The sequence below is a fragment of the Acinonyx jubatus genome, chromosome B1, assembly GCF_027475565.1.
Source record: "Acinonyx jubatus isolate Ajub_Pintada_27869175 chromosome B1, VMU_Ajub_asm_v1.0, whole genome shotgun sequence".
Taxonomy (NCBI): Eukaryota; Metazoa; Chordata; class Mammalia; order Carnivora; family Felidae; genus Acinonyx; species Acinonyx jubatus.
In genome coordinates this window covers 107283691-107297185 of record NC_069382.1, presented here as the reverse complement: position 1 = coordinate 107297185, position 13495 = coordinate 107283691, and the positions used below count along the sequence as shown (strand labels likewise).

Here is a 13495-nt window from a genome sequence, read left to right as displayed (position 1 = left end):
GCAGGAATATAGCCAAATTTTTGGCAATCCCTCATGGTCTTAAATGTATTGACAATGGTCTTTCTTTTCCAGTTGTAATGTTACATTTGAAGAACATTATTTGAGTTGGAGGACCTTCCTGGTCTTTAAAACAAACAGGCTTAAAGCTTGGATTTACAAAGGCATGGCATTTTAAATAATACAAACAAAAATTTATACAAAAAATTATATGCTCCACAAAAACTGCCATGCATAGCCAAAAGAAAAAAAACCAGTACATTAAGGGAAAAACTGTAGGCTAATTTAGATATCATTCTAATTTCCCTTAAATATACTATTTTTAAATTTTTCTGTAAAAGTAATTTTCAGGATTATTACATTCTGAAAGGGAGTGTTTTTAAAGGAGAGTTCATATTTCAAAGTATATGCTCTTGATATCTTAATACACTATTTTATAAAAGATACTTTACATCTAGTACTTGCTTGTTCTTAGGAATTAAACTAAGTATGTAACTCCTTTACAAACCATTTAATAGCCATATGTGATCCTAGTCACTCTGTACTGAGCTCCTCCTAGGTCCTCAATGCTGTGAAATGTTTTATTTAAAATAATGAGAGCACTTTCTTAAGTATTTACAGCTTCATATGGGTACCGCTTAAACATGCACACATTCAAAAGTATAAATATGCTATAAGCAGCTCTAATTGTTATGGTTATAAAATAAATTGAAAACTTTGAAGTACCATAATATTTTACAGGTGAGCAGTAATAGGTAAAATTGGCTCAGCACTTTGCAGTGAAGAAGTGGTTCTCATAAAATTCACTGAATCCTCAAAACAACCCATGATACACTATGAGTACCTTTCCCCCATTTTATTAGTGAAGAACCTGTGATGAAGAAAAGGTAAACAACTGAACCACATTACACACTAAATAGTAAAGCCAAGATTCAAACTGGTTACTCACAGCTAAGTCACGGCTGCCACTGGATTTATAATTTTCATTCTTTCATGTAAGTAATCACATATGATTGTTTCAGCAACCCAAGAGATAATAATAGCAGCTAATATTCATTGAATACATATTATGTAGCAGACACTGTTCTATACTATATTAATTCACTCCCCACAAACCCTATAAAAGGAAGGGTTACACTATTACCCATTTACAGATAAGAAAATGAAGGCTCATTGAAAATACGTAAATCACCCAAGATTACACATCCAATAGGTAGGCGAGTCAGAATTTAAACCCAGAGCATTTAGTTCCAAAGCCTCTTCTTTCCCACCTCACTCCTCAGTGGATTGACATGAAGCAGGTTAAGAAAGGAAATTGGAGACGGAGAAGCAGGTCTTCTAGTACTTCACTTTAACTACTTTTCCTAAACGTAACTGGAATAATTAAATCCAGACAGGGCAAGGTGGCTTTGGGTGTAGGTTGTTCTTTACAGCACAGTATGAACAGGTAAGGAACACTGGCAGGAAGAAGGAATCCCATCAGGCTAGAGAAGACTTATCTTCCATAGAGTGGAGGCAGAAGAATGGAAAAATAATGGGAGCAGAAACACATGTATTTGCCATTCTGATTCAGGGAGTATAAATTATGGTGGATGAAGAGGGAGAACTCTAATTAAGGAAATCAAGGAGAAGCGAAGCACAACACTGATTTGTTTTGAGAGAAAATTTAAAGCCACTGAAAGATTTGGGATAGGTGTTGTCATGCCTCCAGAAGAACTGATACTCCTACTTTTGCCAAAAGTATCTAGTGCACAGGAAGAAAACATTGAGAGAATTTTCATTTTTTCTTTTTAAAAACTAAAATGTCATTTACAGTTTGGTAACTCCTTTTGACTGTTAGAAACCTTCCTGTGGAGAGAAGAGGGAAAGGGGAACATGATGGAGCGTAACGTGCTTCTCATTAGTTCTCAAGCTGTGAAGCTATGGCACTGGTTACTTTAGCACATAGATCTTCCTCAGAGTGCTGTTAGAATCGGATGAAGAAAATCACAACAAAATCTCATTTTAATGAATAAACTGAAATGCCAATCTAAACCTAAAGTAGAAGTTGCAACAAATGAGGGAAAAAAAAGCATGGCAGAGACCAAAAATGACACCAGGATACTAGAGAGCAGCACTTTTTAGAAGACAAATTAAATGGGGCAAACTAACCCTAATAGAATTCTTCCCTCATTACTTAAAATAAACCAGGTCACTGAAATGGGCTTATACTGTGGCATTTTGTTCATTTTAATTTCATTTAAATTTCATTACATCGTAAATTCCCATGGAAATACCTTAGACACGTGTCCACAATAATTAGAATGCCTAACATTTCAGTGTAAGTACTTTTGCATAAGTTCAACAAAACAGAAAGAATGCAGTGAGCTCCTTTCAGTTTTTTTTTTTTTTCCCTATGTCAACAGCTATTTTATGATAGGAATGATCTCTGTGGCTATAGAGCATGTGTAAAATACATCACATGAGTCTGTGAGAAGCCTTAATGCGGAAGACCCAGTAAAGATCTGGACTGCACACAGAAACCTCAAAATCAAGCTGAACTTCCTAGAATATAGCAATGATAAATTTTTCCTCCCAAAGCTATTACTGTTAAATATACCTTGATGAATTAAGTTCAAGTGTAACTACAATTGAAATATGATTCAACTGAGCTATGACCTATTTTTCCTCTCAAAAGCAAAAAAGAGAATAATGACAGTTGTGAGACTTACACTTTTCCATTCCTGGGTATTTCTGAAAGTTATTTCACAGCACAGCTAAAGGCAAAATGCACTTTGTGACACTTCTTTTCTTTAAAATACAGTTACTTATGCTAGTGCTCATAGGACAGATATTACTTAATAATTGTTATTAAAATTCTGTGTGTTTATTTTTAACCTATACATACCAAGGCATTCAGGAAGGAAATAATCTCAGAATGTAATAGGACACCGTAGGTCTACAGTTCAATTATAAGTATATATCTACATACAACAGAACCAACAATCAACATGACAAATACAAAATTAACATATACTGTATATGTGGTTGATAATACCCACCCCTAGCAGAAAGCTTTTTGGTGTTGATAATTTTGGCAGCATATTCTTGTCCAGTAGGGATTTTCATACATCTTCTCACCACTGAGAAAGCCCCCCTGAAAACCAATAATTAGCATGTCATCAATATAATCGGCTATGATATTCTACTAAAAAATTACAGCAATCTGATCATTTTTGTTGCATTTAATGAACCGTCAAACATCAGTGCGCTACAGTAATATCCACAAAATGAACGATTCTTCCTGGAAACCTAAACCTTCCGTAATGTTGAAGAATAAAAGTAAATTTTATTTAACAGGGAGCACACATTATTAATCAACAAAATGAAAGGAATTGCCAATAATGACCGCTCTTGTTTGCACATGAAATTTGAAAACATTTTACAATTCACACTCACACAGCACCAAATGCTGAGAGGAAAAAAAAAAAAAAAAAAAAACCTGCCAAGAGCATGGCTGAGGAAGAGCAGTAAAAATCTATTTATTTTGTTAAAAAAAAAAATTAATGTGGCTCCAACTAAGTAAATATGGCGATTGTTTTCATTAAAATATAAGTGTTGGGAACATTTGTGTGGTTTAACAAATCCTGATATGGTGATTTCTCTGTGCCCTGTTTTGAGCTGGGGGAAGGGAGAGATTTGAATTAAGCTGCTCTTCCGACATATTCTCCATGTTTTAACAACAGACAGCGTATAAATATATAAGGATATAATTTTCATTACATTTAAAATATAATTACATTCCCTTGAATTCAACTGCATAAAACAACAACATACATATAAACGCACCCCTTTCATAAGTAATAGTCGAAACTAGCGATAGAAGAACTGGGTTTGGGTTGGATGCTACATAAATCAACATTCACGGTTCAGCCCCTAAGTCCCTAAGCACAGAGGTCCTCGGGAGGTCTCAGGTCCCCTTCCTTAAATTCTCCGAGCAGTTCTGCCAGTCGGGTGTAGGAGGTCGTTTTATACAACACTAGGCTACCCTTGGGAAGCTTTCTCTCGGTCTCCAGGTCTTTGCCGTTGCCTGTATAAATAAATCCTCCCAGAGAATGCGAAGATGTACACGTAAATCATTGGAAGGATGATGATGATGAGCGAATAACCTAGTGCAAAGAATAAGAGTGGACATGGGGCAAGGGGTCGAGTTCTTTTCAGTGTCCCTTTTCCTGGACAGAACAACTACTGAATGCAAAATAGACTCTACGCCAAGTTGAACTTTCGGCATCAATAAATATGGCACCGTCTGTGGCAGCGAGTTCTCATCCGTACGAGGGTCGTACGGCCGACACGCCGGCTAACCAGGAGGCATCTCTATTTACAGAAAACATGATCTATGTTGCATTTTACATGGGTTCTTGTTTCCTCTACACACACACACACACACACACGCTCGCACACTTCTCTGGATGACAGCTACAACTGCAGGGATCGTAAATCCACTAAGTCTCTAGGGCTAGAGGGTGGGGGAACGGGTGAAGGTGGGCTAAGGATTATCGGAATGTGCCACAGCCGGGGTGGAGGGTCTTTTTCCGCCTCTGTCCCCTCCTCTCGCTAAGGCAGCACCTTCCTCAGAGCTGCCACACCGCGGGCCCTCCTCCCTCTCCTCTGGTCTCCCAAACTCCCTCGCCCCACGCGGGAGGCCGGTGGGTCGGGGGCAACGCGACCCGCCCTCTTCTGGAAAGGGGACGTGCAGATGCGGGCCAAGGCGCTTACTTTCCGAGCTCCTCGAAAAGCTGATACTCGTCCGTGAACCTGGTGCAGGTTGTAGTCGAAGCCATCCTCGGTCCGGGCTATGCCCCTGGCTGGGAGCGCGGCGGACAAGACTCGAACAGACGCGCGGCTTCCCCAGGACTGGCCCCGCGGCGCTGTCACCCAGGGCCGCCCTCACTTTCCTCGTCCGAAAGTAGCTCACCCGGGAGGGAGTGTGCGCAGGGGCGGGGCGGGAGGGAAGATGACCAGAAAGGGTGGCGTGGGGTCTCCTCCCCACGGTCCGCAGATTCTCTTCCTCCTCCTCCGGCCCTCGCTTCCTTCTCCTCTGGACGCTCCACCCGCCCCCTTTCCAGCCCCTCTCCCCAAATGCTGGGGGCAAAGTACTCAAGAAGAGGGGGTCGGGAAACGGAAAACAGCCGGGCACGGGGCGAAAGCAGTTGCGAAACTAGTCGCACCGGGGCTGGAGGGGTAGGGGCAGAGGGGAGGGAACCCGAGGGGGCGGAGGCCGCGGAGCCGAGAGCGGACAGCTCGAGCCCAGCTGCAGCTGTCAGCAGGCGCGGGCGCGGGGCGCGCCGGGGCTCGGCCGAGCGTGCGCGCCCGGGACCCGCCTGCCTCCCGCGGGCACCTCGGCTGCCTGGCGCTCCCCCAAGAGCCCGCGCCGCTTGGAGACTGCGCGGCGAGAGAAAGAGCGCTCGGATGGGGCGAAGACTAGTCCGCCGTCCCCAGGCCTCCGCCTCTTTCCTCCTCCCGCCACTCCCTCCGCCTGCCAGCACCCCCTCCCTCGCGAAGCCCCCTCCTCGCCGGTCCCACACCTCCCTCTAGCGACTCTAACCCAGTCCCTTCGCGGATCTCGCTCTCCCTCCCTAGGTCTTAACACTCGCGCACACCCGTCTGGGGAGAGACCAGGTGGGCGGAGGAGGCTGTACGAGGGAGAAGCCTGGGGAAGATTTAGGTGAATGAGATGAGATGTCAAAATTACCCAGTTAAACTCGCAATTAAGCTGCTGCCTAAACCTGGGGTTGATTTAGAAGATGTGGGGTAAGTCGTGGGCTGCCCGGGGATGCTTCCCGGGCCGCGGAGGCCCCCGACCCTGTTGCGGGCACGGGGCACTAGAAACCGCTCCACGCCGACTCGTGAGCCGCGGTGCTCCGTGTGGGAGGGCGAAGTGTGCAACCATTTCATCTCGGCGCGTCTCCGTGTTGACACGGCGGGGGCCGGATGTGGGCAACTGACTGCTTCCTTAGAAGGGTCCCAGCCTACAGCCTCCCAGTGACTCAGAGCCCACCCCAGCAGAAGCCGAGCCGCCCGCTCCCGAGCTCCGGGTGCGCGTTTTCTCCCTCCCTCCCCCCGCCCCCACCCCCGGCCCGTTTAGCGAGGGACGACGCCAGCCGCGCCACGTTTCACTTCTGATATGACTGCCACCTCACTGTCCACCTCCGCCGTTTTATAGGTTGGGTGGCTCAGACTCTGGCAACCCCCGAAGGCCTTTGCTTTCGGCCCTCAGTGTTAGAATGAAAGCAAAAACTCCCCCACGGAGCCACACCTTCTGAGTAACTCCCCAGTAACCTCGGTAAGTTCTGATAGTAAGACGGTTTCTCGCGAGATTTCCTGCTCTGGAGGCGGGGGTGGGGTTGTGGGAAGGTTGGGTGTCGGTCACGCGACCCGGTCGAGGCTGACGTCACTGGCATCACATGAACACGTTCTAGCCCGTTTCGCTTTGCAAAGGAAAAAAAGAAAAGGAGAGGCGGAGTGTGCCCTGCCTGTGATGGTGGCACAGAAGTATACTCTGTAAATGGTTATCTGGAAGATCACTTAACAGTTCAAGAATACTTCCTAATCATTAGCATGCAGCAGATAGGAGAAAAAATAATTATGCATTACATGTAAAATAAATCGCTGATTGCTGAAATCACCCCTGGGCCTTTCTTACAGTCCTGTGTTTTCAATAAACTATGTAATTGCAAATTAAAACGCGGAACAAAAGGGTTATGAACGGTCTTTCCAAATTACTGACCTTCGCCTTTACGGCTTGGGACCCTAAAAACCTTGCAGTGCTAATTTGTTCATCTTTAGCATTACATCATGGACTCAAAATTCCACAGCTGGAAGATAAAACATGGTCATACAGAGAATCTAAAACTTGAAGGAATTGTTGCTCACTTCCAGAGGCTGCTATTAATTGTAAATTACCTTGTCCACAGTCACACGTAATTGTAATTCCCTCCGATCCTCATGTGGGGAATGCTATTTCTGCCAACAGCTTTTACTTTGAAATTTTCAAAATTTTACAAATTGTAACAGTTATTAAACAAAATTGAATTTCGTACATATTTTTATTTCTGGCTAATAAAAGCAAATAGAACATTGTGTAAAATGTAATGATACAAGATGATACCAAAAACTATATAAAGGGAAAAAAAGGTGTCTAAATACTAATAATTGGGCTATAGAATTGAAAAAAAAAACCAATTTGGTCTATGCTAAAGATTTTTAATCTATATCAAATATTTAACAATATGGGTCCAAGTTATAATGCAATAATTTAATATTCTCTGAACCTAAAAGTGAAACAGAAAAAGTAAAATTAAAACAATAAATAAAGATAATATAAAATTTTACAACTCTAGGGAAGAAAAAAATTTTAAATATCCAAGTAATGAGGTCTACATAATTACAGTATTTATCTCAATTATTTAAACTACCAATAATTGTACATGGTTATGATGATTGTATGATACAATAAAGAAAACATAATAGTTTTAATATTGATGTATTATTAGACAATAAATGTGTACTTTTTAAAACACTGCTTACTCTGCATCTGTGCTGTTTCTTGGTCTATATCTTAAAGTAATTAAAATATTTATCTTATTTAAACAAATATTGCCAGTTATTTCTGAAGCGTGGGCTTTCTTAAGGCAGTAACCCTTTCACAATTACACAGAAATTCCATTTGGATTATCATCTCTTGCCTTCTTCCTGATCTCCTGCTTCTACCCTTGCCCCCCTTTGTTCTAGTCTCATCCGAGGCAAGCATAATGGTCCCCTTAAACCCTCAGTCAGGACAAATCATGCCTTCGCTCAAAAACTTCTGAAGCCTTGGTGTCTCAATTAGACTAAAAACCAAAATTTTAAAAATGGCTTACAAGGCCTCGGGGGATCTGCCCTCCACTCCTACATCATTAGTCTTCCCTACCTCAGTTTGTGCCCTGGCTCATTCTACTCCAGCCACACTGGCCTCTGCAGTTCCTGGAGCATGACTTGGCATGCTCCTGATTAGCAACTTTGCATTTGCTATTCTGTCTTCCCTGGAATGTTTAACTGTCCTATTGCATTTCTTCACCTCCTTCTAATATTTTCTCTATCATCTTATTGATGGAGCTTTCCCTAGCCACTCTGTCAATTACTACACATTTTTCAAACATGACTTCACATTGCCTGCTTCATTTTTCCCCATAATATCTATTACCATCTAGTATACTATAAATTTTATTTTTTTCCCTGTTAATTGTTTATACTTTCCAACTAAAATATACTCTCCCAAGGGCATGAATTATTACCTGTTTTGTTCACTGCTCTATTTCCAGCGACTAGAATAGTGCCTGGCACATAATAGCTGTTCTATGAATTTTATTAAATTGGCAAATTAATTATTTAGGGGTTTATTATATTAAAGTTAGTTGTTGATAATTAACATACCAATAAAATTTACTGTAAGGGTGATCACATTTAATCAAGATAGTCACAGTATCCCATGATTAAAAGTGCAGAGAAATGGATTTTTAAAATACACTAATAATTGACATCAAGGGAAAAGGATCTAGTACTAATTTTCTTGCCATTGAAGTCCATAAAGGAAGAAGGAATTTCCATTTTTTAGATATACTGGCCTTACTAAATTTTACACTGTAATAAAAGACAGATGCCAAGTTCCAAATGATTAGATCTCACTCTGAAGACACAAGTCAATGTAAGGGAATGAAAAATGTGGCTTTAAATGAGTTTTTGTAATTCCTAAACTAGTTTAACACCACTACTATGGAAGAAGATCCATCTTATGATGTGGAGAAACACTTAGGAAGTCATAAATGTGAAAAGAACATCAGAAGTTACAGAATGGTGATGAAGGATTGCCAGATTAAAGTTAAGAAATTTTCTAAAATTTACCAACAAACATGAGCTGGAGAGTGTACAAAAATGTGTTGTTCAAATGCAAATTGAAAAAATTGTAAACATGAGCCTACTTGGTTTCTCAATCGATTTAGATTAATCACACACAAATCAAGATTAGCTAGTGTATAAACTCCTAACTTTCTGCTTTGTTAAAGTGGAAGAAAAACATTTGTAATTGTATCCACTTTTAAAATGTATTCCTTAATACTAGAAAGGGTAACAGCAAGCAAAGGAGGAGAGGTGAAGTATGAGGGATGGGGACATGGAGGTGGGGGGCTAAGGGAGTAAAAACTAGTTACAAGCAGAGCCCTATCACTACCTAGATTGCTAGACTTCAATCAGATAAAATCATGTGACTACCAAGACCACACAATATTTTGCTCTAAATACGATCCATCCCTGTGTGTGTGTGTGTGTGTGTGTGTGTGTGTGTGCATGTGCGTATGTGATTGAATCAACTAACAAAAAAGTAGCGAAGAGATGGAAGACAAACTGAAAATGATCACTACACACAAATACAACAGGAGAACCAAAGATAGAAAGTATCTTTTTTGTGTTTTTGTCCAGTTGCAACTAAAAATTGCAAGCCTTTAGTAGTCCCACTAGGAAAGGATGAGTTTCTAATACTTAGGTAAGGAAACCAGATATTGACAATCATTGATTTTCCTTGCTACAGAGTTACAAGACAAGAAACAAGGAAGAGATGATGCTATATCCATTGTTCCCCAAAGTGAAGACTCAGTAATAAGAATAATCGGTAATAAGAAGTAATCAGTAATAAGAAGATTGCAGTGAGAATTTTAGCAGGGTCTGTTTCTGGTCTGTATCATGGCCACTCTTCACTGAAGATTTAGAGGCAAGGAGAAGAAAGCAATTTGCTTCTTTCAGTTAGCCCTCTTAAGGTACAATAATCTAACCCTGTAGAGCCAGACACAAATATAATCTACTAGTGAGCAAATAATCTACTCACCAAACTGTCCATTCATGCATGCAAGATGAATTTGCAGATGAAGAAATGAACTATGCATAAAACAAAAGCTTATAACAGAAAAGGTTTTCTTTGTTTCATCAGGTGCTAAAAATAAACCTAAATATGTAAATGAACCAAGAAATAATACAATGAAGAACCAGTAGCTCTTTTCCCACCACTTCCAAGTATTTTGGTTAGCATATTTGATCCTCCACAAAGATACCTAATACTCTGCTAAAAAGAAGTGTAACAGGAAGTTATATTAAATATGACGCACAAATCAAAACAACTTTGTAAAAGGTTGTGAAGTCATTAGCAAAGTAAAAAAAAAAAAAAACGAATTAGCAGACGTCGAGCCTTCCTCTGTGCACGGGTAATGACTTTCACTTACTACTTTCATCACACTGGACTGTGACTATTAGCCCCTTCATGGCAGGAACTGTCAGTTTCCTACAACAGCACTGGTACAGAGCTTGTGCCATCATAGGTGCTTAAAAAAAAAGAGCATATGTTATCATCAGTCTTTATCTCCATGATATTAAAAATGCCCTGTCTTTAATAGGGTGTAATGATGTTTCTTTGTGTCTATATATAGTAGATCACTTCCAATCCTTCCATAACTTGGCTTCTCTGTATCACTTCATACTGGGTTTAAAATGTTCTCCACAGGTTTCCCTAACACCACCATATTCTCCATTCAGAACACCTCCCTGCACTCACAACATTTCTGTCTCCTTTCTTCAAGCACATTCCTGAGCTCTTTTTTTCTCTACCTTTATGGTAAATGATGTGCTCCATTTTAGGCTGCTCTCTAGGATAATCTTTTAAGTATCATGTTGAAGATGGCAGAGTAACTGTCAGCCTGGGTGCCTGAAAGATTTCATCAGAGCAGAGCTGTTGCTAACCTGGAGTCCCTGCTCTAAAGAAATAAACTTTTGTTCATAAAGGAAGTAAGTTTTAAGGATCTTTTTTGTTTCTGTAGTTAGCCTACCATATCTAAAACAAAGCATGTGAAAAAAAAACCTTAAAATCAAAAGTCCTGTGCAAATGTAAAGTATCACTATAACTCAAAGTTTATGAATAAAAGTATAATGAATGAATGGAAATAGGCGATTTGGGTTATGACCATATTTTATTTTTCCATATTATGCTGGTTTCCATTAGTGAGGTAATTGAGAGTTAACTATATTGTAAAATGGTCCAGCTCCATTAAACAAGTATCTAAACTTAAATAAGTTCAAGTTAAAAAATAGATAAAAGAACAAGTTTACCCTTTTCACTGCCTACTACACACACACACACACACACACACACACACACACACACACACACATTTCATTCAATAGGGGAAACAGATTTTTAGAGGTCCTAGAAGCTATTGCAATACCACCACAAGGGGCCATGCACATTTTTCTCTAAAACCTTCCCATTCTTAATGTTTTTCTATTTCATTTATTACTCCAAGAAAGAAAGGAAAAAAAAAAAAGCTTCAATTAATGGCTTATTTGTAAGCAACACTTTTTTTTTTCACAACTACTTGGTTCATTTAACCAAGTAGTTAAACACTTTCTCATTTAACAGAGAAAGTGTGCCCTCAAATTAAGAGTTTCAAGGTGTTTTTGAAGGTGGAGGCAATTAAGCTAGGTGGGTTATCAAAGTATGTGGAAAACAAAGAACTTCTGCAGCTTAAATGTGAATGGTGAATTGTGCCATTAATTCTGCAGCATCTGTTCTGTAAATTGTGCATTCGTGTATTATGCCATGCACTCTGAAGATGGAATGTAGAGCAAAATAAATAGTGTCTTCACTATTATAGGGCTTACTTTTAAGTGGGGGGGGGGATCAGCATTAAATCAATTATATGGAAAAAACTTAATATAAAGGAGGAATATAGGAAGTTATGAGAATGTACAATATTTGTCTTGGTGGAGTAGGCAAAGAGGGTTTTTCTGAGAGTGGATAAGCAAATGAGATCTGAAAAATAAGTAGAAATTAACTAGATGAAAGAAAGTGCAGGGAAAAGCATGCTAGTAGATGGAACATGGCAAATTCAAGGAACCAAAGGAAGTCCACTGCGGGTAGCACACACTGCTAGCCAAATGAGGCTGTCAGGATAGGTCTAAGAGGCTCTCATGGGGAACTTAAAACTGTGTGAAAAACAGAGTGGAAAACCTGCAAAGATTTTTAAATGGATGTCACATTCTGTATCATATAGTTCAGTCTGGCTGCCTTGTGGAAAATGAATGCTAGCAATCTGAAGTGGTCAGCTTGGAAGGCAAAAAAGTGATAGCTTGAATTTAGGTGGTGGTGGTGAAAATAGAGATAAATGAATATTGAAAATATATTTGGAAACTTAATATTAAAATTATAAAAAACACACTGACAGTTGAGACCATCTGTTTTAATAGGAATTAGATAAAACAGTAGACTATTTTGGTATGTCTTAGATTTTAGGTGTTTTTTGTTTTTTGTTTTTGTTTTTTTTTCATTTTTAGGAAAATTCTGCCCAGGAAATATAGTACTATAAATCAACAAATAACTTTACTGTTTGCTTCAGGAAATTCCTTCAGATAAAGTTAGTAGAGATAGTAATCTGCTTATCTGTCTAAATAACTTACTCATCAATTTAGTTATCAAGAATTACTTTACAGTATCCACTAACTTTAAACTCTTATACCATGGACTTTGCCCAATTCTCCACTTCACTTCTTGAAAGACTTCCTTAAACATCTTGAGGCCAGGGAGCACTGGGGTGGTTCAGTTTGTTGGGCATTTGACTCTTGATTTCAGCTCGGGTCATGATCTCACTGGTTCATGAGATCAAGCCCCACGTTGGGCTCTGCACTCACAGCATGGAGACTGCTTGGGATTCTCTCTCTCTCTCTCTCTCTCTCTCTCTCTCTCTCTGTCCAGCCCCTGCTTTCTCTGTCCCTTCCCTGCTCTCTCTCTGTCAAAATAAATAAATAAATATTAAAAAAAAAAAACAACAAACACCATCTTGAGGCCAGACCCCAATTCCTAAGAATATCTCACCTCTGACTTCTTTCTTCAGAAACACTGCCAAAACTCTGTCAAGGTGGCATTCTCTCTGTTGTAATGAGTTTGTATTGCATTATTAACAGGTTGTCTGAAGATGTTTCCAGGAGTTCAACAATGTAAACACAGGAAGTTCTTTCAAATACTGCCATGTCATGCAATAAAATATATGCAGCTATTATCACATTAAATTATGCTGAAGCAAAGTTCTGGCATAGAAAAATGTCACAATATGTTAACTAAAAATTCAAGTTACTAAAGAGTTTATTTTATCCCACTTTAGCTTAATCTCAGTTTTATATGTTTGGTTGTTTGGATAGATGGAAGATAGATACAATTCTCAAAGGACAACTTCCTAAATTTTAACTGTGATTGTCTTTGGGGGTAGAAGTATGAATTATTTCTTTACAATGTTTTTGAATTTCCCTTCTCTGAATACCTTTTATATGTATATTAAAGGCAATGAATGCTATAAAGAGATAAAACTTTTCAATTTGCATATATTTGGGAATTAGAATGTGCATTCCAGAATCCAAAAGAAGTTTAGAATTTATAAATTCTGTG

General features: G+C 39.7%; 1 protein-coding gene across 18 annotated transcripts in view; it reads right to left on the bottom strand.

Moving 5' to 3' along the window:
• The window catches only part of CAMK2D (calcium/calmodulin dependent protein kinase II delta), a 310654-nt gene extending 305760 nt beyond the window's left edge, over positions 1–4894 (bottom strand). For all 18 annotated transcript variants that reach the window (XM_027063212.2, XM_027063289.2, XM_015074797.3 and 15 more), the window contains exons 1-2: positions 4756–4894; positions 3039–3133 (exon numbers count right to left, since the gene is read on the bottom strand). In XM_027063212.2, coding sequence (XP_026919013.1) covers positions 3039–3133; positions 4756–4820 — 160 coding nt within the window. In that variant the 5' untranslated portion in view covers positions 4821–4894. The remainder of the gene's footprint in view (positions 1–3038; positions 3134–4755) is intronic.
• Between the last annotated feature and the right edge of the window lie 8601 nt (positions 4895–13495).